The sequence below is a fragment of the Sapajus apella genome, unplaced genomic scaffold (assembly GCF_009761245.1).
Source record: "Sapajus apella isolate SASKATOON/1434 unplaced genomic scaffold, GSC_monkey_1.0 scaffold23, whole genome shotgun sequence".
NCBI lineage: Eukaryota > Metazoa > Chordata > Mammalia > Primates > Cebidae > Sapajus > Sapajus apella.
This window is the reverse complement of record NW_022436963.1, coordinates 16851846-16876965: the sequence shown is the minus strand read 5'-3', so window position 1 is coordinate 16876965 and position 25120 is coordinate 16851846. Positions and strand designations below refer to the sequence as shown.

The following is a 25120-nucleotide window of genomic DNA, read 5'->3' as shown; positions in this document are numbered from 1 at the left end:
TTGGTGCTGGTGCTTAAAGAAACCTTTTGAGGTAGCACATGGTTCAGTGTTAGCTGGAGTGTAGAATCCATCAACAAGATAATTACCCAGCTCACAGCAGTCATGTTGAGTTGTGTTTAATTTTGGGGAGCCTTCTATTTGTTCTTTCATCTTTTCCAGCGCTTTCTAAATGTGTTGGTGCTTTGTGCAGCTTCAGAAGTCAGCCTGTGCAACTTTGAAGACATCATTATTAGGATTTCGGTGTGGGAAAGCCCTGCATTTGTGATCCCCGCAGGCCCTTTCTCACCTTGTTCTTTGTCATCGATCACAGCCTGGTGGAAACCTTGGTTGCCTGATCCCCTAGCCCATCCTTTACATTTGATGTCTGTTCTTCAAACTACATATCAGTTACTTATGACTTTTCTCAGGAATTGATGTGGAAGAGAAAAGCGTGGCTGAGCCACAGTGAGAGACATCAAAGCACAGGTCACTTGGAGTCTCCTGATTCTTTTAGATGAAATTTCTACCCAGCTAATTTGAGTTTTTTTCCCTAGTCAGAGCAGGCAGGAACACAATTTAAATTCCCAGGGCTGTAACTGTAAGAAGGCGTTAGAATTTTTTCATTTCCTTATCTCATTGATGTTTTTCACTCCCATACCATTCTCTGCACCTGGTTCAGAGTCTTACATTTTTTCTTTGAAGCTAAGGACACTTCATCTTAGGAGATTATACAGGATGCTCTATAAACAGAAGATTCTGTGTATATATTTTGACAATTAATGAATCTACTGTGAATTCACAATCTGAGAAGGAGGGTAAGCTTAGAACCCTGGCTACATGTTGGAATTATTAGTGGAGATTAAGAAAAAAAATACCAATGCCTAGTCCTTCCCTATAGATTCTGAATAGGTCTGAGTTGGGGGCCTAGGCACTGGGGCCATTATAGACATGTCCCAGGTGATTTCAGTGTTCTTTGATGTTTACATTTCTGTCTTAGAGATAGCAACATTCGGTTACCACTTCCATCCTGAGTAAGTCTGGCTGATACCTTCTTGTTAGAACATTCCAGGACCTCAGGAGAGAGCAGCTCTGTGCTTTTGCAGTTAGAGCCATGTGGGAAACTTAGTGAACTGAATTCCTGTTGGTTCTTACTATAGCTCTCTGTCATCATCACCTACTTTTTATTTTTTAGTATAGGCTTATTAGAAAGAAAAATTCTCAGTTGTGGTTTGGTATCTTTATAGGGTGTGGGTTGGTCTCAAAGGGCATTGCAAAATTTATTTATAGTCATGTGGATGTGTAAAGATAATTTTCTTTCTCATAAGGACTGGTTTGGAATCGAGCAGCAGAAAAGAAGGTGTCACACGCAGTTCCCAAAGGCTGAAGTGTGGATCTGTTTCAGTTTGTTCCGCTGACAAATGTTTTATCTCCCATGTTTTGGGAACTCTAATGTGTCAGGGACTTGCTTGCCTAATAGGAACACTCATTAGTTGGGTTTATTGGTGCATTTGGCATCTTCTTTGCAGTTTTAAATGTTATTTTAGGATTCAGGTAAATATGTCAGTATATAAGCAATATAGTTGGAGGGGAAGCTGAGAGAATTCAACTGCTATACCCCGTGTGAATAAATATACAAGTGTTGAATTTTTGTGAACTCTTTAGCTCCCTTCCAAAAAGGTGAGGGCAATCAAACCAGAACAGGTTTCTAGGTAGCAGGAGCCTATTAGAATTACTTCTAAGCTGATTAGCTGGGAGGGAGTGTTGTCACTTTTTCTGAGAAGCACAGCCAAATTAATTTTAGTAGAGGACACCTGAGGAAAAAGGAGTCATTGGAATGGAAAGGTGAGACCAAGATAAGTATCAGAGGCTTTTAGAATAGAAAAGGCCTCTGGGGTTGTTGAATCCAACTTATTCATTTATAGATATGTGAATTAGAGCCAATGTGTTAGACATTCCAGCAATGTTCATTAAGAATTGAGTAGAATGCTTCATGCTGTATTAGAGCTAAAGGAGGCAGATGATATATTAGTCAGGGTTCCTTAGAGAAACAGAACTACTAGGATGTATATATAGAGAGAAGGATATTTCATTTAAGGAATTGGCTCACACAGTTATAGAGGCTGGTAGCTTTCGAGACCTGCATATGACAAGCTGAATACCCAGAGAAACTGATGGTACTACCAGTTTGAAGGCTGGTGGACTTGAACCCAGGAAGAGCCCATGTTTTAGTTCTAGTCTGAAAGCAGGAAAAAAGTGATTCCCAGCTCAAAGCAGTCAGATGGAAGTAATTCTTTTATTTGGAGGAAGGACAGCCATTTTCTTCTATTCAGGCCTTCAACTGATTGGGTGGGGCCCACCCAACATAGCACAACGAAGGAGGGCAACCTGGTTTACTCAGTCCATTGATATGAATGTTAAACTTATCCCAAAACACCACCACAGAAACACGCAGAATACTGTTTGACCAGATACCTGGACATGCTGTGGCCCAGTCAAGATAACACATAAAATAAACCCTCACAAATAACTTCCCCAAACTCAGATACCTGTGCAGATTTAGGTCTCAAATCCAGGCCCCCTGACTCCTTGTCCAGAGTTCTTCTGTTTCATTATCTTATTTACTGACTCATCTGTAGTAATGTAGTAAATTAGTAATAGAGAAGAAAAGCCATACAAATGGATAAATTAGACCTAATTTTAACATTAAACGTTTCCACTCATCAAAAGGCATCATTAAGAAAATAAATTGGTAACCACAGACTGGAAGAGAATATTTGAAAAATGTATTTTTGTAAAGGACTGATATGAGGGATATATAAGGGGCTTTTACAAGTCAAATATTAAGAAGACAACTAATATACATTGACAAACAATTAGAAGAGAAACTCCATTAGCAATTGACAGGACTGACATTGTTAGTCATCGGGGCAATGCAAATGAAAATAATGGATTGCCCGCAGTGGCTCATGCCTGTACACTTAGCACTTGGGGAGACCAAGGCGAGAGAATCTCTTGAACTCAGTCAGCCTGGGCAACATAGCGCAACCTCGTCTCTACTGAAAGTCAAAAAAATTAGCCGAGGCCGGGCATGGTGACTCATGCCTGTAATCGAAGCATTTTTGGAAGCCAAGGTGGGTGGATGACCTGAGGTCAGGAGTTCAAGACCAGCCTGGCTAACATGGTGAAACCCCATCTCTACTAAGAATATAAAAATTAGCTGGGTGTGGTGGTGCACGCCTGTGGTCCCAGCTACTCAGGAGGCTGAGGCAGAAGAATCGCCTTAACCTGGGAGGCAGAAGTTGCAGTGAGTCAAGATCATGCCACTACACTCCAGCCCGGGTGAAAGAGCGAGACTCTGTCAAAAAAAAAAAAAAAAAAAAAAAAAAAAAAAAAATTAGCAGATTGTTGTGGCACATTCCTGTAGTCACAGCTACTTGAGGCCTGAGGTAGGAGGAAGGAAGGAAATCCTGTCTTCTGCTTGCACACCTTCGGCCATACAGTGTAGTACAAACAGAAGTGGGTATGTGAAAACAATCTGGTGATAACACACCAGTTTTAATTAGTTTGCAGTCTGGAGATATGGAAAGGCTGGCTTGTTTAACTCATTTGTTTTATACATTGTTATCATCATGAATCTTAAAACAATTCTTTTCTGTCATCTTCTTGGAGAATAGGATTTCATGAAAGGTATATTTGAAGCATGTCACTTTCAAGTCAGATGATGAAGGAAAGGGTAGCTCACATTAGTGAGCATTGCATTGTATATTCTTATTTAGTCCTCATGACAGACCTGTCAGGTAGATGCTATTCTTAGCCCCATTTTTCTGAGGAGGAAATGGAGACCCAGAGCGATTAAGTAATCTGCCCAAGAACACACAGAGGCAGCAGATAACAAAGTCAGGATGGGAACATATGTCTGCCTAGTTCTGCTTTAGCCACTGCCTGTGTTGTTTTAATTAGTAGTATCATCCTTCATTCATTCACCTGATCGATCAGTCACACAGTCTATGCCAGCCACTCCTGTAGGCCGAGAGACTCTATTCTAGGCTAAGAGGATCTCAGTGCTCATAGGAAACTCTCATGATTTGGGGGTGATGGGATGACAGACAATAAAGAAGATAAATACATAAATAAGAATTTCAAAGAATGATAACTGCTATGAACGCAATAAACCAAAGCAATAGAACAGACACTGATGGAGCAGTGTTTTTTAGATACAGTTTTCAGAGAAGGCCTCTCAAACCTGTGTTCCCAGCACTAAGCCATGTTGCCTCTCACACAGAAGCCCTGTGCTAGAAGAAATGCATAGAAATGTATGCATGGGCATATCAAATATCAACAATTTGTAATCATGCCAATATAAGCCCTTTTACAATATTTTTAACTTTTTTTTTTTTTTTGAGACAGGTTCTCACTGTCACCTAGGCTAGAATGCAGTGATCCCATCATGCCTCACTGCATTCTTGACTTCCCAGGCTCAGATGATTCTGTTTCCCAAGTAGCTGGGACTACAGGCATGCACCACCACACCTGGCTAAGTTTTTGTATTTTTTGTAGAGGCAGGGTTGTGCCATGTTGCCAAGGCTGGTCTTGAACTCCTGGAGTCAAGTGATCTGCCTGCCTCGGCCTCCTGAAGTGCTGGGATTACAGGCTTGAGCCACCATGCCCGGTTTGCAATATATATTTTTTTCTAATATGCTCTTTGATCTAAAAGACAAGTAAGAAAAGATTCCACCTATGTGATATGGGGCACTTAAGTATAACTCTCACCAATTACTGTATGTTTACCCATCTCTAGGGTGGGACTGTCACACTAAGGTTGTCACAATAACTAGGGAGCATGCCATCCATTTAGTTTGGGGCTGCCAAGAACAGGGTTGCTGAATGTCCAGAGTTTCGTGGAACAAATTTACAATGGCAAAGAATTGTCCTGCCCAAGATGACAGTGGTACTCCTTTTGAGAAAGACCAGGTGAAGCCTGCATTGGGCTTAAGCTTGTGTATATTGAAGGCTTTTGTGCTAGGTCTGAAGTTTTTGTTTTTTGTTTTTATACTTGAATTTCATTGAGGTCTTTCCTATTTGATGGCAAGTGCCAGGAGTTTGACCTGATCCAGTATACTTCATTCTGTGCTTTCTCTCTTTTCTCTGGATATGTTAAATGAGAAGACAGAAAATGGCTTTTTGTTTGCTTTTTTTTTCCTTATAAACATAGTTTAAAAAAGCTGTAGCACTTTGGGTTGCCAGTCTGCTCTCTAGTCAAGAAAAAAAAATTATTATTAAGGGCAATGTTAATATGTGACCAGGGAGCCCATCAGAGGGGAGTCCAGGATGGCAGATGTGATAGGGTTGTCTTACATAAATCACCTTCCATTGTTGAGGTTGGCATATGGCCAGTGAGTGTCCTAATTACTGAATGTCTTTTATAGCCCCATTATTTATAATCACTTTTGAATAGCAGCTGGAAGACTACAGTGAGTTGGAATGAAAATACTGGAGTGTGAAAATTATAGTCGTTTATGGAATTATGGAGATTAAAAATATCTGATGATCAGCCTAGAACTCTCTCCCCTAAATATTTTTTAAACAAGCACACTATATACCACACTGTTGAAAAATGAGAACTGTGGTCATTCAGAGAGATGAATCTTAACTTAATGGTTTAAGAATGTTTAACTTAATGGGTTGGCAACATATGAAATAAGTCTAGACCCCCTCCTCCCTTTCCCCCCTCCCTCCCTCAGCCCCTGGGACCATGGCTATTACTTGTGACTCTCTCTTTTGTTTCTGACTTTGAAACTATTTAAAGAGAGGCTCTGTGCAATGAAGAGACACATAAGGATGCTCTGTTGATGGGAAATTATCTCACTTTTCTTAGACCCATCAAATGATATTTGTATCACTGTGGTCTCTAATCTCATAGTCCAGTAGAAATTCAAGTGGCATACTATACTGTAATGATCTCTGTATGAGATTTCTCAATGTAGGTCAGAGCGCCTAGAACTCTGCAACTGTTGCATGAATGACTTCAGATCATATTAGAATACAGTTTGCAATCCAGATTATCTATTCCTGTCTGTGAATAAATTGGGGTGAGGCTGGGAGGGTAGGAGCACAGTTGTGTGAATTTCTGTGGATGTTCAAGGCTGTGGAATACCAATGGGATCTCAGTTGCATTTGCATAAAAACATTTAAAACATCTTACCTGTCAGCAGATTCCTAAAACCCTGGAGTACAACGCTTTACCCCTGGGTGCTGGTTCACGGAAAGTAACTTTGCCTATGTATCTTGGCTGAGTGTTCTCTGGAAGCCTATGCCATTCAGATTTCACTCCCTTGGTTTCTTCATATGGTGGCATTGAGAAGGCCATTTGGACAACTTTCTGATGTGGCAGTTTAGAAGGCAAGTCCGTCTTCAGTTTTTATACGGAGATTTACATAGATGTTTTACAGTTTCCTTTTATATTGAGATTCACATAAATGTTTTATAGTCCTTATGACTGTAACTGCTTCTTAAAAAAATTATTTTACTTTTTTACTTTGAAAGTTTCCAAATCCAAACTAGTGTTGAAAAAACAACAAAATATATGCCCCCATCACCAAGATTCACCAGCTATTAACATCTTGCTACACCATCCCATCTGTCCATATTTACACGTATTTCCATTTTGCCAAGTTATCTGAGTTTCGGGTATTAATATCATGATACCTCATCCCCAAATAAACAAACATTACCACAAAATGATGACATTTTCCTACAAGCCATGATGCGGTTGTCATTTACCAACATTCATTCAGTAATATCATCAAACTTTCAGTTCATAGTCAACACTCCCTTAGCTGAGGCATAAGCATCTTTTGTTGTTTTTATTTATATATTTTTAAATTCCAGATCTAGTCATGCTTACACACTGCATTGTTATGAACTTTGGTAAAAGTAACAATTTACTGCATGCTTACGAGATATTTACTATGTTATACTAGATATTTCATTAGTGCATGATCTCATGAAGCTGCACAACCTTTTTGAGCAAATACTATTATTATCCCCACCTGATAGATTAGGGAACTGAGGCTCAGAGAAGTTCAGCAACATGCCCAAGGCAAGCTGGTGAACTTGGAGCCTAAATCTAAACTTATCAAGCCTTGCTTGAAATCCAGGGCTCTTAACCATATACTGCTGAAAGAAACACACTCCGTAAGGACATTGATCATATCAGAAAATTTCCACAACACCAGCTGTGCTTTTGGGAGACTTCCCAGAAGCAGAAACTGTCTTAAAAACCTTTGGAAGTATAAAAACTTGAATATAGAAAAAATATGTGTTGGTTTTTTGCTTTTATTTTTTATGCTGGTACTTCCCGATTTATCTTTATCATCATTCTGATTATGAATCTTTCCTAGACCCTCTGGTCAAGAACACAGACAGTCACACTCCCCTCGATTTGAGTCCCATCTCCTCCCTTGCTTGCTACCTGGGTGATGGGGCAACTTCTGAGCCTCAGTTTGTGCTTTGGTAAAATAGAACTAGCAATCTCAGTGGTTGGGAGTAAGGATTATAAAATTATTGCTTAGTACTGCTATGTGGCTCATTGATAACGCTTAATAAATAGTCACCGTCATCTTTTGAGTCTAATTGGTCTAGTTAGAATTCTAATAGAGTACCTTTTCAAGAACTTAGCATGTTCTAGAAGGGCACAGACACATGTTATCTTTAGATCCCACTCAGCATTCTGAATGTAGAGATACTTGATTTCAGCTTTTGGTGAGGCCATGCAGCTGTTTACAAGGGCATGCCATAAGCTCACATCAGCTCTGTTACTTTACCAATAGGGAAACATTGTCTTTCTGCTTTCTGTATATAAATTCTTCATTTTTTTTCTGAACAGATGTTATTCCACTTAGTTTTACTGGAATAAATACAAGAAGCACCAAAGGCTCTAAATAATGAAAAAATGGAGATGATGGAATTTAAACCTAAGCTTGCTTTTCTTTCCATGCTTAATTTAATTTTTTTCTCACTGTGGGATGAAATTTCTAATAAAAAGATTCACTAAGAGAAAAGAACAGAGAAGGCAGGTGGAAAATCATAACAAAGCGGATTTCCTGAAGTGCTAACAAAATGTTTCATGCCTGCTCATGTGGGGAGTTAAATGTAAATAGTTTCTTGAGCTTTATCAGCATACGTAAATCTGTCTCACAGCCTCTCTCTCACATCACACTCACCATACATTTCTTTTTCATTTTTATTTTTTAACTTTTACAGAAACACAACTAAAAGAACAATAGCCTTTGTACCACTAGGGGAATAGCTTCCATCTCTGCATGTGTGATGAGGTACTCCCTGTCTGGAGTCATATGTGGTGTGTGCCTGTACACTGTCAGCTCCATAGTGGGGTGGCAGCACTTGAGATTAGTGAGAGATGAGGACCTGCTGTGAGAAATAGAGCCTAGCTCCCCATATTCCAGTAGGGTATTTTGGTGTGGCTTGGACCATTGGTCCAAAAACTTTAGCATTTATTAGAACCATCTGGGAGGCTTGTTAAAATACAGGTTGCTGGACCCCCACCCCTAGAATTTCTATTTACCTGAAGTCTGGGGTAGAGCCCAATAGTTTTTATTTCATGTAAATTTCTGGGTATTGCTGCTGCTGCCAGTCCCAGGGGACTATACTTTGAGAACTGCTGGCTTAGACTAACCTGGGAAACAATGAACACCCTCCACCTCCACCCCAAGTGTTACTTGAACTCTACTCCAAAAATTACTTCAGCAGAATTGCTTACCTAAAGAGACAGGACCAACATCTAGACCAGGATTTAGCAAACTATGGCCCAAGGGACAATTCTACTGCCTTTTTCTGTAAATAAACTTTTATTGAAAAAAAACCAACTTCATGTACATATTGTTAATGGCTGCTTTCACACTACAAAAGCAGAATTGTGCAGTTAGATAGAGTTCATATGCATTATCAAGGCTGGAAAATAGTTATTATCTTAGCTTTTTATGGAAATATTTTGCTGACCCCTGACCTAGACCAATGCTTGAATGTTTGGAGAAGGGAGGTTACAAGTAATTGTATAAAGAACAGACCCATGGAACATTCCCAATTTGTGTATTTTTTAGATGTGAGAGTTTTTGTTTTTTTAGTTGAATAAATATGATTATGGCAGTCATTTGTTATTTCTCGCTAAACTATTCTCCAAATTAATTTTCTTATAAGCAGTTTCTCAAAATGAAAGGGAACAGTTTTACCATTATGTAGTTTCTTTAATACATTGTTGACATCTTTTCAAATTATTGGTGGAAAATTTTTAAAAATCATAATTAAAAGGTGAAAATTTCTCATTTTGACACTGTAATTGTCAGACGAGTGATGCTAAATTTCTTTCAGATTTGGTAGAAACTGCCATAACCTTTATGTAAAGCAATTTGTGAGTATTTATTCAAGAATCTTTAAAATAATATTCATACTCATCAATCTAGTAATTTTACTTCTAGGAAATTTCAGCAAATTTTGTTTAAAGTTTTTATTACATAATTATGTATAATAGTTATTTTAAAGGAAGATATGCAAATGTATTTTTTTTTTTTTTTAGGTGGAGTCTTGCTCTGTAGCCTAAGCTGGAGGGTAGTGACGCAATCTTGGCTCACTGCAACCTCCACCTCCTGGGTTCAAGCAATTCTCCTGCCTCAACCTCCCAAAGTAGCTGGGATTATAGGTGCCTGCCACCATGCTAGGCTAATTTTTTGTATTTTTAGTAGAGACATGGTTTTACCATGTTGGTCAGGCTAGTCTCAGACTGCTGGCCCCATGTGACCTCATGCCATCCACCACCTTGGCCTCCCAAAGTGCTGGGGTTACAGGCGTGAGCCACCGCACCTGGTCGCAAATGTCTATTAACATGAAACTCATAGTATTGCGATGAATTTACATACCTACTTCAGAACCATTTAAAATAAAACTGGATGAAGGAAAGCTAATACGATCTTGTTGGAGGTAATTCATATCAAGAGCCTTAAACATTTTTGTGCTTTTTATCCCAATATTTCCACTTGAGAGGTCTCAAGAAAGTCATCAGAAGTACACAGATTGATTTTGTGCAAGGAGGATAATCAAAGTAGAAACAGTTTATATGCCTACTAATTGGCAATAGGTTAAATAGGTCGTAATGAATTGAAGACATAAAATACTGTGTAGCCCTTGAAACTATTTTTGCACTAATATCACAAATGCATATGAATTACTTGTTAGAAAATGTAGATATAAATCCACATATGCGGCATGATCCCACACATCCTATAACTTAATGGATACCTAATACATCTGCCACTGCTTCTTTTTCTCTCTTTTTAAAAATTTTAATAGTATTTGGGGTACTGGTGGCTTTTGATTACGTGGATGGGTTTTTTAGTGGTGAATGCTGAGATTTTAGTGCACCTGTCACCAAGCAGTGTACACTGCACCCAGTGTGTATTCTTTTATCTCTCACCCTCCTCTCAATCTCCCCTCCTACATCCTCAAAGTCCATTATATCACTCTGTATGTCTTTCCGTCCTTATAGCTTAGCTCTCACTATCAGTGAGAACACAGAGTATTTGGTTTTCCATTGCTTCACTTAGAATAATGGCCTCTAGCTTCATCCAAGTTGCTGCAAAAGACATTATTTTGTTCCTTTTTATGGCTGAGTAGTATGCCTTGGTGTATAGATATCACATTTCTTTATCCACTATTGCTTCTCTTTTTAACCTCAACCTGAGCCACCCTCTGTCTGAACTTCATCCTATTTCTCTAACATGCCAGCCTCTTTCCTACTTCTAAAACTTTTGCACATGCCGTTCACTCTGCCTGGAATATTCCTTCCCCAGCACTTTGCAGACGCAGCTAGCCCTTTATCCTCCTTTAGTTCTCACCTTAACAACTGCCTCTGCCTGGAGGTTATCTCTGTTCATCCTTCCTAAAGCAGGCATGTCCCCTGCTGCTCAGGGGTTCCTTATTATCATTGTTGCATCCTCAGGGCTCACAGGGTATGGCTCTAGGCACTTAATGAATACATGTTGAATTAGTGAATGAACCTCCCCAAATGTATAAGTGTATTACAAGTGTGCCTGTATGTTTATATATACATAGGCATACAGAGGGGACCATACGAAAATGTTAATTATGCCATAAATGAAGTCACAGGTGATTTTAACTTTCTTTGTTGTACTTTTCTATATTTTTAAAGTCTTGAAATTAGTTCATATTGCTTTTTTATTGTGGTTGCATAAATTTGATCATGTTTCTATTTTTTAAGTGTGTAGTTCTGTAACATTAAGTGCATTTACATTGGTTTGCATCTGTCAGATTTATTTTCAATTTATCCGTCACATATATTTTCAATTTATAATTTGTGTTTAAAAAATCCTATTCTTTATAAAACTGAAGTGCTGAACTGACAGATTTTCTTTTTTTGCTGTAATAGCTATCCTGCAGTACAAACCATTTGTTGTTGCCCTAATAAATGGACTTTTCCTACAACTATAATCATTCTTTGAAGAAATTGTGTGCTAAAGCAGAATCACCTGAAAGTGTGATTAGTTTAAAATCCTTATGCAGGTTCTCCTCAGCATTGAAAATTTGAAATGTATTAAAATGTCAATTCTTTTTTTTTTTTTTTTTTTTTGAGACGGAGTTTTGCTCTTGTTACCCAGGCTAGAGTGCAATGGCGCGATCTCGGCTCACCGCAACCTCTGCCTCCTGGGTTTAGGTAATTCCCCTGCCTCAACCTCCTGAGTAGCTGGGATTACAGGCACGCACCACCATGCCCAGCTAATGTTTTGTATTTTTAGTAGAGACGGGGTTTCACCCTGTTGACCAGGATGGTCTCGATCTCATGACCTCGTGATCTACTCCCCTCGGCCTCCCAAAGTGCTGGGATTACAGGCTTGAGCCACCGCGCCTGGCTTTAAAGTGTCAATTCTAATTGTAATGAAATACCATTCTTCGACCTTCTGCATGTGGATGTAGACATGGAGCACATGTAATACAGACAGGGAATTGCATTTTACCTTCTTGGTCACAGATAAATACATTAAGAAGACTCAAAAGCGTTCTCTTGGGAAACCTGGTTTGTTGACGACGATTATTCTTCCTACTGAGCAACATTCCTTTTCAGATCTCTATACTTTGTTCTGTGAAGCTTTTTCTTTGCTGATTTTGCTTTGTATCTTTTTGCTGTAATAAACCATAGCCATGAGTACAACTATGTAAGGAGTCCTCCAAATCTTCCTAGAGATTCATCCAGTCAGGAGTGGTCTTGGGGACTTGAAAGATAGTGACAAGAGCAAATGGTGGCCTAAGTGTGGAAAACAAGACAGCCAAAACTATTTATGGAAAGGCAAATTGGTACTACCATTTTGGAAATGAATTCAGAAATACTAAGATAAATGGAAGATGTCTGTGTCCATTTCCAGGTTTAGATAATCTAGACAGAAAACCCTCACACATTTGCTGAAAAGATGTTGAGGGAGGGAAGCATTACAGTAACATTTATAGCAATATTGTTTATATTGGAAATAATTTTCTATGAAGGAGAAATAAATTTTGGTATATTTTAATATCGAATATTATACAACATTTAAAATAAAAATTACATGCATCAAACATGATTAACATTTTGTAAACTCATGGGTAAAAAAAGCAGAGTTATACTGCTGTAAATATAAAAGACACAGAATTCCAGATGTATAGATAAGCTACAGAAACATAAAATAATGGCACATTAAGAGAGAGTCTAAGTCCCATTTTCCCCAGTTAAAATTTCTTGGAACAAGTTCTACATATACTCATATGTTGCAAAATGACTGGAATACATTCTGAGAAGTGTGGCCTTAGATGATTTAGTCGTGAACACATCATAGAATGCACTTATGTAAACCTAGTTGGTATAGCCTACTACACACCTAGGCTATATGGTATAGCCCGTTGCTCCTAGACCTGTATAGCATGTTACTTTCCTGAACACTGTAGGCAGTTGTAATACAATGGTAAGTATTTGTGTATCTAAACATATGCAAACATAGAAAGGTACAGTAAAAATACAGTGTTATAATCTTGTGGGACCCATGGTACATATGTCTTTGACTGGAACTTTGCTATATAGTGCATGACTGTATTTTTAATTTGTGTTCTCTTTTCCATTTACACAAGAAATCTTGAATTTCAAAGAAAGTGAAGATGCTATGACAAACTGTCTTCTAACTTATTATTGTATTGGCTCACTGCCCTTGACAATTAGTAGACAATTTATAGACATGTCCCTTGAGTAATTGGCAATTAATTTGAGATTAGATGCTCAAAATTACAGTATTCTTAATAGAATGTGAGAGTTGAAACTTTTCAAGTCCAAATGTCATGGATCTCAGAGTAAATGTTAACTGGCAGCACAGTAAACCCTGACCCTTTACACATCCACAGTAGAGAGGAGTTTTAGTTTGATGACCATAAACCCTAGCTTCCTTGGCTAGTTTGAACGTAAGTTTAGGTGCAAACCAAGAGCTTATACTTAAGAATGCCTTCCAGGTGGGGCATGGTGACTCACACTTGTAATCCCAGCAGTTTGGGAAGCTGAGACAGGAGGATTGCTTGAGCCCAGGAGTTTAAGACTAGCCTGGACACCACAGTGAGAACCTGTATTTACAAAAATTTTAAAAATAGCTGGATGTAGTGGTGCATATCTTTAGTCCCAGCTACTTGGAGGGCTGAGGCTGGAAGATTGCTTGAGTCTGAAAGGTCGAGGCCACTGCGAGCCATGATCACACCAATGCACTCCAGCCTGGGTGATAGGGTGAGACTCCGCCTCCAAAAAAATAAAAAGAGTAGAATGCCTTCCAATCTGTATACCCCTGGTTTATCTTGATAGTTACCACATACGATCCATAAGGATGTACAAATCTTTGTTATATATGTGATAAAGAGATACTGTATCCAAAAACTCCTTTGGAATGTTGCTTTTGATTCAAGCATTTTGAATATCATAGACATCTTTGCCATGGCTCAAATGATAACTGTCAGTGTCTTTTTAATGTCAAGAACTCTTGTCACCTAAGAGAAGTATAAAATCCTACATTTCAAATGGGAATTTTGCTGGTAAACATTTGTTTTAGTCAGTTTCTAGTGTGCCTTATACCTCAAGCTAGAGTTAGCAGGTAGAGAGATCACATATCAGTGATTTACTAGTTGATTTCATTTCCTGAACTTCAGCTCTAGCATGACGCCTAGAATACGTTAAGCACACCCTAAATATTTCTTAATGAGTTTATGTAGGTCTGCACTCTTTTAGCACAAGTAGATTTTTATTAATCTACTTGTGCTAAAATATAAACACTAGAAATACAGAAGCACTAGAAATATCCTTTCATCCAAATCTCCGTAGATCTATATTTTGTTTCTGGCTATTTCTAAGCCAATAGAATAAATTTTGTGTGCGTTGATTTTTTTTAAAAAAGAGTAAGAACTCACATCTGGACTGATTTTTTTCTTTGCCCCCTCACCTCAACAATTGTCCATTCAACAACATAATAATTAATACTTTCCATCTTTCACTGAGTGCTATCTTTCATTTAATCCTCACAACAATCTTATGGCAGAGCTACTAGTACATCAGTGTTCTGTTTTTACAGATGAGAAAAGCAGGGTTCAGAGATTAAGCCTTGTGCTCAGACTCACCAGCTAATAAACAGTTAAGCCAGGATTCAGAAGTAGGCCTGTCTGGCTTAACTTCCAAGATTTGCTTTCTTTTTCCTTCAGTTCAACTCTCTAAAGGGAAACTGAAAACTATGCAAACTGAACATTGACTGACACATAGTACTCATCCAATCATTATGTATATTTTAAACTTTTGAAATCAATTGTATTGGTATAGCTTACATATAATACAACACTTGTTTTATGTATACAGTTCTGTGAATTTTGACAAATTTGTAAACCCATGTTATTACTATCTCAATCAAGAATATTATACTGGGGCCAGGAGTGGTGGCTCATGCTTGTAATCTCAGCACTTTGGGAGGTCGACATGGACAGATCACTTGAGGCCAGGAGTTTGAGACCAGCCTGGCCAGCATGGTGAAATGCCATCTCTACTATAAATGAAAACTAGCCAGGTGTGGTGGAAGGTGCCTGTAATCTCTGCTACTTGGGAGGCTGAGGCACAAGAATCACTTGAGCCTGGGAGGCAGAGGTTGCAGTGAGCTGAGATTGTGGCACTGCACTCCAACGTGGGCAACAGAATGAGACTCTGCTTCAGAAAAAGAAAATATTATATTGGCATCTCCTCCAGAATGTTGCCTTGTGCTCCCCATTTTAAAAAAACGGATGTTGAAAATATTAGATATTCACAGGATATCACTGTGGAAGACAGCGTGGAAATTCCTCAAGTATCTAGAACCAGAAATACCACTTGACCCACCAATCCCATTACTGAGTATATATCGAAAGGATTATAAATCATTCTACTATAAAGACACATGCACATGTATGTTTATTGCAGCACTCTTCACAATAGCAAAGACGTGGAACCAACCCAAATGCCCATCAATGATAGACTGGATAAAGAAAATGTAGCACATATATACCATGGATTACTATGCAGCCATAAAAAAGGATGAGTTCATGTCCTTTGCAGGGACATGGATGCAGCTAGAAACCATCATTCTCAGCAAACTGACACAGGAACAGAAAACCAAACACCGCATATTCTCATTCATAAGTGAGTGTTGAACAATGAGAACACATGGGCCCAGGGAGAGGAACATTACACACTGGGGCTTCTCAGCGGGTGGGAGACTAGGGGAGGGATAGCATTAGGAGAAATACCTAATACAGATTTCGGGTTGATCAGTGCAGCAAACCACCATGGCACATGTATACCTATATAACAAACCTGGACATTCTGCACATGTACCCCAGAACTTAAGGTATAATTAAAAAAAAATTCAAGTAGAAACAAGAAAAAAGAAAGTATTAAATAAATATAAATAAGCATAAAAAATAATAATATAGAGGCCTCATGTATAGAAACCTCCATGTGTAGAAATCATATAGAAGTCTTTCACCCTGTTTTCCCCAATGGGGAAGACCCATATATCTTATTCCCTTATGCCCTTTGCAGTCAGTTTTTACCTATCCTCAGCTCTCTGTAACAATTAAACTGTTTTTTCTCACTATAAATTAGTCCATTCCAAAATTTTTTAGTCCATCCCAAAACTTTGTAAATAAATGAAAGCGTGCAATATTTTCTCTTTTGTGTCTGACTTCTTTTGCTCAACATTCTGTGTTTGAGATTCATCAGTATTAATGCATGTGTTAGTTGTTTCTTTTAATTGCTGTGTCACACCCCAGTGCTTGATTATACCACAGTTTGCTTATTCATTCACCTTTTGATGGACATTTAGGTTGTTTTCAGTTTTTGGCTATTTATAAGTAAAGTTGCTGTGAAGACTCACCTACAAGTTGTTGTTGTTCTTGTTGTTTTTGAGACGGAGTTTTGCTCTTGTTGCCCAGGCTAGAGTGCAATGGCTTGATCTCGGCTCACTGCAACTTCCACCTCCTGGGTTCAAGTGGTTCTCCTGCCTCAGCCACTCGAGTAGCTGGGATTATAGGCATGTGCTGCCATACCTGGCTAATTTTGCATTTTTAGAAGCAGTTTCTCCATGTTGGTCAGGCTGGTCTTGAACTCCCGACCTCATGTGATCCACCCGCCTCAGCCTTCAAAAGTGCTGGGATTACAGACGTGAGCCACTGTACCTGGCTCATCTATAAGATTTTTTTTTTTTTGTGGATTTGTTTTCATTTATCTCGTGTAAGTAAGAGTAGAATTGTTGGGTCCCATGGCTATTGAAGGTATGACTTTCTAAGATATTGTTTTCCCAAGAGGGTGAACCATTTCGTATGCCTGCTAAGCAGTATATTTGAGTTCCTTTTTTGCTACAACCTTGCCAACACTTGATATTGCCAGTCATTTTAATTTTCGTTATTCAAGTTGTTACTTAGTGGGATCTCATTGTGATTTTATTTTTTTTCTCCAATGACAAATGATGTCTAACATCTTTTTGTATGCTTAATAGTCGTATATATTCCATTGTGAACTGTCTGTTCAAACCTTATGATGATTTTTCTTGGTTGGGGCAGGTTCATGTGGTATGTGGGTGTCTTCATTCAATAAATAATTGATGAATGACTGAATGACCTAAGTTTGATTTGAATATATGTATTTTCCTTTAGGCCACTTGAAACAGTACCAGTCAAATAAAATAGCTCAAATTGGGTTTTATTAGTCTATTTCAAAATGAGCAGGTGTAGCCGGAATCTTATATTGAACGTGATATTAAAGATCAGTAGTTTCCTCCCCTAGGCAGGAAATATCATCATCTTCAGCATCACTATCATTCTCATGATTTGCTCTTTTTGACCATGGGGAAGTTATCATTTGAAGACATGAGTTTTGTGGCTCACGTGATTCCCGGGTTGCTGCATTGTTTCTCTAAGGCAAAAAATGCTCTTACCTAATTTGTATCTTGTCTAAAAATGGAAAGACAGCCACAGCCTAGTTATTTTTAGCTGTCATTGAAGCATCTTTCTCCATTAAGAGAGAATGCTAGTTAGGTTGATCTACAAGCCTTCTGTTGATCCTGTAGACTGTAATTTTTGATGATGATTTTTTAAAATATGTCTCTTTTCTATGACACATTTTTGGATAATATAATATTTTTAGCTTTTCTTTTGTTCTGTTAAGTGTAGAGAATTACAAAGAAACAAACACAGACTTACTTAGATAACTATGCTTTAACAACTACAACAAAAGCAACATACATTTAGTGTTTAAAAAGCAACACGGGGTAGGGAGATGTCTATGTCTATGTGTGTCTCTCTGTCAGTGTGATGAAGAGTAAAGTCTACTTATTTATCCCCAGCTCAAGTCCTTTTTCCTAAATGAAATTGGTGTTAAAACTTTCTTATGATTCCTCCTATTAATACCCAGTATTCCCTTTTCTAAATTCATTTTTACAGAAAAGGAATCAGACATTATGCACAGTTCCACAAATTTTCTCCCAGGGAAATCTAGCTGATGTAGAGTAGTTGTTATATGGAGGAACTGCTTTCATTGCTCCCTTTTGGTTGTTTCTAGGTTTTTGTTTTCATTTATTTACTGTCATAAAAAAAGCTATAGTAGGGCCAGGTGCAGTGGCTCATGCCTGTAATCCTAACACTTTGGGAGGCCGAGGCAAGCGCATCACTTGAGGCCAGGAGTTCAAGATCAGCCTGGACTACATGGTGAAACCCTTTCTCTACTGAAAATACAAAAGTTAGCTGTGTGTGGTGGTGGGTCCCTGTCATCCCAACTACTTGGGAGGATGAGGCAGGAGACTCACTTGAATCTGGGAGGCGGAGGTTGCCTTGAGCCAAGATCGTGACATTGCACTCCAGCCTAGGTGACAGGGTGAGACTTCATCTTTTTTTTTTTTTTTTAAAAAAAAAGCTATAGTAATACTCATGGAAATTTGAGCAGACTTTTACAAGTATACCTGTAGAGTAAATTCCTACTAGTCGAATTCCTGGTCAAAGAACATTTTATCATTTGACAGTTATTGCTGGATTGTCTTCTTTAAGGTTTCATCAATTTACTCTTTTAGTAATAGTCTCTACATGGTCTATGGCACATATTTAAATGTAATAGGCTACATTAAACTCTTTGATGTTTTAGTCTTCTAGTATTATGTGAAACAGGATCTCCAAATTAATGCATTGCCAGTGCCATTTTATCTAATGACGGTCTTGCTTGACTTTACCCCTGCAGAGGAAAATCTAAAGTACATCCTCCTAGTGACCAGGCATGGCAGGCTAGAATTACATCCTGTTGCTTTCACGCACTCAGTTCTTGGTTACTCCTTTTCCAGGAGGACCCTGTTGTTGATGTGATATGTCTATTTTATGTATTTTCTGCAGGAGGAAGGCTGAACAAGGACCTGCGACATTTTCTCAGTCAGCGGTTCCAGAAAGGGTCTCCTGATCATGAGCTCCAGCAGACCATAAGGGATAACCTTTACCGCCATGCTGTGCCTTGTAAGTAGCCAGGTTTTGGCATGTCACTGCTGGGGTGTGTGTGTGTGTGTGTATAAAGTCCAGGGGAGAAAGGAGATCTCAAAAACTGGTTCCAGAACACCTGGTGGCTTGCCTACTGAGTGACTCCTTAACTCAAGCAAATCAGAATTGAAAATGAGACAGTAGTACAATGTCATGGTGTGCCTGGGTTTCAGTCACGGCTTTGCCGTGAGGGGCAAATTATCTACCCTTTGTAAGGCCCACTTTTCACATTAGTGGAAAGGACATGTCATTGATACTAGTTTCATAGAACTGCTATGAGGAGTCAATGAGATGAGGGACAGAAAGCATTTTGTAAGGTAATAGTGTGCCGTAAGTCTCCATAAATGTTAACCATTGCTGTTATTAATAGAGTAGAGCAGGCCAGCAGCCTTCGGACTGACCAGTTGGCTCTCTCTTCCTTCTCAGGGTTCTCCTTTTGCCAGCTTTATCAGATTCATAAGTTAGGATTTTATGTATAATTTTGTTTGAAGAAATGATTTCCACAGATCAAGAATTCCCAAACCTCCAGACCACTAGATTACACCAAATCTGAAAAAACAAGACACAGGACACAGGAACGCTGAAAGCAGAGTGTCTCTGTTAAAGAAAGGCAACTTGTTGTCTGTCTGTCTGTCTGTCTGTCTGTCTGTCTGTCTGTGGGTGGATAAATTGGCAGCTCAGTTGTAGTGAAGTATCACCGTGCTGTGGCACACTGTGTTCCTGGTTGTTTAACTTCTTTTAAAATACGGGGAAGGAATGATTCTGGTTTTATTACTTAGGATTTTTCTTTCTCTTCTCTACTACCCAGTCCGTCAAAGTTTGAAATTTATTTTCTTAGAAATACCATTTTTTAAAGCAGCAAAAGAAAGGAGGAATAATTTAATGTTCAAGGTACCCTGCTTATTTCCATGATTTGTTTGCTATAAATGGTTTTCTTTAAAAAAAAATAAATAAATTAAACCTTGCAAATGATATGCTAGAGCACTATTGTTTCCTGATACTGCTTAGCAGAATAACAGAAATAAGGCATTCTGTAGATTTGCAAGGACTTAGACTATAGTTCTGGATAATAACCCCCAGAGATCGGATTCTAGAATAGCCCCTGGCTCTCCATTTTACTCCTTAATAAAACAGAAGCTCTGAGAGGAAAAGAGGTTTACTAGAAGCAACTTGGGACACGGCCCCAAGGTTGCCTCTGTCCATGGAGTGGCTAAGCTGCATTTGATGGAGAGGAGGTTGTGATGATATGTTAATGTGAACTTTTGGTCCTCAGTTCTTTTAGTCTTTTAGCATCGAAGTTGTAAACTGTAATCCTAGTAATAGCCTAATAATAATTTCTTATATTCTGGCTTAATAATTAATTCCTAATGTTAATCACATACGTGGGGCAGGGATTACTATTCTATTTTTATTAATCAAGAAACTGAGACAATGCTGTAAGCCAATAAAGTCAAGTCCAAAGATGATCAGGGCTTTGAGTCTCCTGAGTTCACCATTGCCCTGCCTCTTCCACACTGAAGGACTTTCCTTCTATGGTAACCCTTTGAAGTTGGGGGTCTTTAATACCCATTTTACAGATGAAGAAACAAAGTCACAGGAGGTTCAGTAACCAGTAAGTGGCAGATCTGGTCTTTTTAACTCTTAAGTAATCTAGGGCTGTTTTTGTAGCTGCCCCATAGCTGCCTCTGAAGTTACAGTAGAGCAGGTTCAATACAACTTTGCAGAAATCAGTAATTGCAGAATCATGATTGTTCTCTATGTAATTTTTCCCCTACTTAGATTCCAATTTAAGAAATGGGGATGAAGCAAATGAGCACACCATTTCTTGACGCATCTGTGGTGTTACCATGGTTACATTTTGGCATGCTCTCCCATTTTTTCCACTGATTTATTGAACCTGATTGTGAGCTAAATGGCTTGATTTTAAGCTTACCACTATGTAGGAACTGGGGCAAAACCGACCTCTGTCTTTTACGTACAGTGGAAAATCATGTTTGTTTTTGCTTGTATAAAGCCCTTAGCATTGATGTTTTACGGCTGTGAAACCAGTAAATTAGGAATTTTGAAAGCAGAAATGGTGTTCCTACTAAAAGAGAAAACAGGTAACAATTCATTTTTCATTTCCTTCATAAAATGGGAAGGAAATTCAGAAGAGTTCTGTTTTGGAATCTGGTGTAGTGTGCGTGCCTTTGAACATGAGTAGACTGGGGCTTACTTGGGATTCTTTCGACTTGCGTTACTCTGGCCACATTTGTGTTTATTTTGATTCTTTGGCCCATATGACTGGGAAAGCCAAGCTCTCCACCAGCTTGTTGTGCTAATGGATTAGGAAGCTGTGGATTTGGGAAATGGCTTCTCTTGATGTTGATGTAACTGTGCTTCAGAGAAATGGGCTCGTGTAATCTGTAAGTTCCAAAACTTCCTGCCATTGACATTTCAGTGACTTAGGTATTTTGAGAAGAGATGACCTCATGAACAGGTGCTTGCAGTGCGGGTGGATTTCTTTCCCTGTACATTTTAGGAGGCTCATGGGTCATTGGAAATGAAGAAATAAAGCTCTTTCATTCTCAGGTTATTTTTAGTGTTGCCATAATGTAGTGGAGTTGTACGTGCATCACAGCACACTTTACCACTTAGGATTCAGTTTATCTTAATTCTTTCGCAAAGGAAATGCAGGTAATAGCACCCCTGTTTTACTGGTCAAAAGATGAAACAATATCAAACTTTCTCAAAATTGTATCATTTGAAATGTTGTATTATTCCTCATCTGCTGCTATTTTACTTTTCAAAATTTGTAACGGTATTGTTGAGATATAATTCACATACCATACAATTTACTGATATACAGTGTTCATCCAGTGCTATTTTTGTTATGGTTATTAGTTTTCTCCACTCTTTTTTTTTTTTAATTCAATAACTTCTATCATTTCTACAGTAAGAAGAAAGGGCATGTTGGCCGGGCGCGGTGGTTCACGCCTGTAATCCTAGCACTTTGGGAGGCCGAGGTGGGTGGATGACCTGAGGTCATGAGTTCAAGACCAGCCTGGCCATCTTGGTGAAACCCCATCTTAAAAAAAAAAAAAAAAAAAAGGGCATGTTAGTTGAAATTTAATTATATTTACCACTGAAAATCACCACTAGGAAAACCCCAATAGAAAAGAGATCCAGATGCAGAACGAGTTCAGGGGCCTGCTGTGAAGTCTGAGGGCTGCTCTGCTGGCTACCTGGCCTGGCACAAGTCACATAATCTCTCTGAATCGCAATAAAATGGAAATAGTAGTGCGGACTCAACCATTGTCTTATCAGATATACATAGCAACCCAATAAAGTGAGTTTCTTTAAAGGAAACAGAGGCTCAGAGAGGTTAATAGTTTGTTTAAGGTCACACAGCAAGTTGCGTGGTCAGGGTTAAACCACTTCTCTCTAACTCCCAAGTTGGGTGTTATTAGTAATAGCTAGATTAGAGTAATATACAAACAGACTATTGAGAGTAAAAGAAAACAAATTTTCTGATGACTGAATTTAAAGCTCTGGCTCTTTTATTTTTTTTTTTTTTTTGAGACGGAGTTTCGCTCTTGTTACCCAGGCTGGAGTGCAATGGCGCGATCTCGGCTCACCGCAACCTCCGCCTCCTGGGTTCAGGCAATTCTCCTGCCTCAGCCTCCTGAGTAGCTGGGACTACAGGCACGTGCCACCATGCCCAGCTAATTTTTGTATTTTTAGTAGAGGCGAGGTTTCACCTTGTTGACCAGGATGGTCTCGATCTCTTGACCTCGTGATCCACCCGCCTCGGCCTCCCAAAGTGCTGGGATTACAGGCTTGAGCCACCGCGCCCGGCCAGCTCTGGCTCTTTAAAATAATGATGTTTTTATGTTTTGGGGTTGGATGCAATGTAAGGCACAATATCTTAAAAATAAGGATATTCTCTCTGATGTTCAAGTAATTCACTGGCATGTACAATATAATTTTAATAATTATTATTCAGATACAAAAAAATCATTACATGATTATCTTAGGATATCTAGGTTTATCATTTTCTGTTTGGTCTTTCCTTTATGTACCTATGGGAAACCACAGTAAATGGGTTTGCAGCGCATGTAAACATGCCCACTTCCCTTATTCCTCAGAACCATCTGGTAATATTTGTCTTTTTCCCCCTCCAGTTTTGTTCACATTCCCAACCGCTCCTGCTGTGCACTTCAACCCTACAAACTTCATCTTCCACACACACTTTGTGTCTTCTTATAGATTGGTACATATTATTTTCTCCTATTTCCCTGCCTGTCTGGCTGACCAGTTCATAGTCATCTTTTTAAGTGTTAGCCAGATGCCACTTCCTCCACGAAGTCCTCCATTGCCTCCGCAGATTGAGCCTATTGCCCTCCTCCGCACTGCCCAAGCCCCACTCCATGACCTTCTTCATGCCTGTTTTGTGCCTGATTATAGTGCCTGCTTCGTGTCTGCCTGTCCTAATTAGATTCTAACTTTCATGAGTCAGGCAGCATCTCTAACTCAGTGACCAGACCACTCCTAGCTTGGTGCCTGGACTATGGGATAAATATTTGTTGAATGAATGAACAAATGAACAAATTTCTTCCAGGAAGAAATGGAAAAAGATGTTCTTTATTTTTCTTCTTTTATTTTTTTCTTCCTTACTTAGCATTTGAGAGAAACAGCAGAATTGCTTTGACCATAAGGCTTTCTGAATGAAAGGAAGGTCAGAGTCTTGAGCCCCAAGAAGGGTCATAGATGACTGATAAGGGCTTCACTAATTACTTGGCCGGTAATCGAAACACACAAGAAAAATGTCAAAGCTCCCATGAGCTTGGAGCTGGAGTACCCATTCACAGCTCCTCCTAATTGTAGTCTAGATATCACCATATCCCCTTCATTGATAGCCTTCCTGTTTTATGACTTCTTGTCCTAGCTGATGTGACAACATCTGAGATTCTTGCTTTGGAATGGCTGCCTTTCCCATGAAGATAAATGCATTACCTGACAACGCTTGTCATTTACTATGCTGCTGCTGTCAAAACGAGATACAACTCATCCAGTAGTGCTGGCTCTCTGGAATGCTGAACAATGCCCCTCCCATTCCTTCTAGCTTCTCTGGGCTCAACTCTCATCTTTCTTTTCAAGCAAAGGTCACCTAGAAAAGGAAAGGATAAGTCAGTTTTGTTTGGCAGCTTAACACTTTGTTCATCAAGGCTCTTCCCAATACCGAGACCATTGTAACCCATCTGAGAGGTATTGATCATTGACTTAAAGGACTTTACAGAGGGATTACATGCCTTTGATCTACAAGGCAATTTAAATTTGATGTGGTAAACATAGGTGATCCTATTCTTTATTTATACAGTTGCCATATTCAAATGGGCATTTTAGCATCTGCTAATATTGTTTACTATTTTAAATGGGGCCATAAATTACCATTAGTTCTATTTGAACTTACTGTTTTTCCTTAAGTGTAGTTGTTTTTAGTGTGGCTTTCCTAAAATCAAACACTTCTCCTATGACTTTTGACAATTAGAGCTGATAACATGAAGTAGACCTATTTGTCAGCGAGCGTCCAGGATAACGAACTGGATGTTGGAAAATAGTTTGTCTCCTGGATTGTGCATACCTGTGTTCAGGTTGTGTTGGACACTGGTGGAATGCTTCCAGTCATAATTCATGAACAAGGGAGTTCTGCAAGCATCATAGGACTGATCAGATAAAGAGATAAAGGTCACTGGAAACATTCTCTTTATTGTTATTTCTCTGCCCTCATTCTCTATCTAAACTAAGGGCTCTCTGAAACGATTGCTTTAGTCTTTACAAAGCCTAGCTTGTGGCAAAACTATGACTAGTAACAATAGCAATAGCTCTCCAGCTTTTGGACACCTACTGTGTACTGGATACTCTGTTATGATATCTCTCTGTCCCTTTCTCTCTCTCTATCATGTCATCTCTAACTTTGGCTTCATCTAAAGCACACAGACTCTTAAGGTTCTGAACTCTCTACCTCTTTTCTATGGAACCA

At 38.9% G+C, this 25120-nt stretch overlaps 1 protein-coding gene across 25 annotated transcripts in view; it reads left to right on the top strand.

The window, feature by feature from the left end:
• The window catches only part of MAGI1 (membrane associated guanylate kinase, WW and PDZ domain containing 1), a 677285-nt gene that overhangs the window by 393234 nt on the left and 258931 nt on the right, over positions 1-25120 (top strand). For all 25 annotated transcript variants that reach the window (XM_032289620.1, XM_032289622.1, XM_032289621.1 and 22 more), the window contains exon 2: positions 18961-19077. In XM_032289620.1, coding sequence (XP_032145511.1) covers positions 18961-19077 — 117 coding nt within the window. The remainder of the gene's footprint in view (positions 1-18960; positions 19078-25120) is intronic.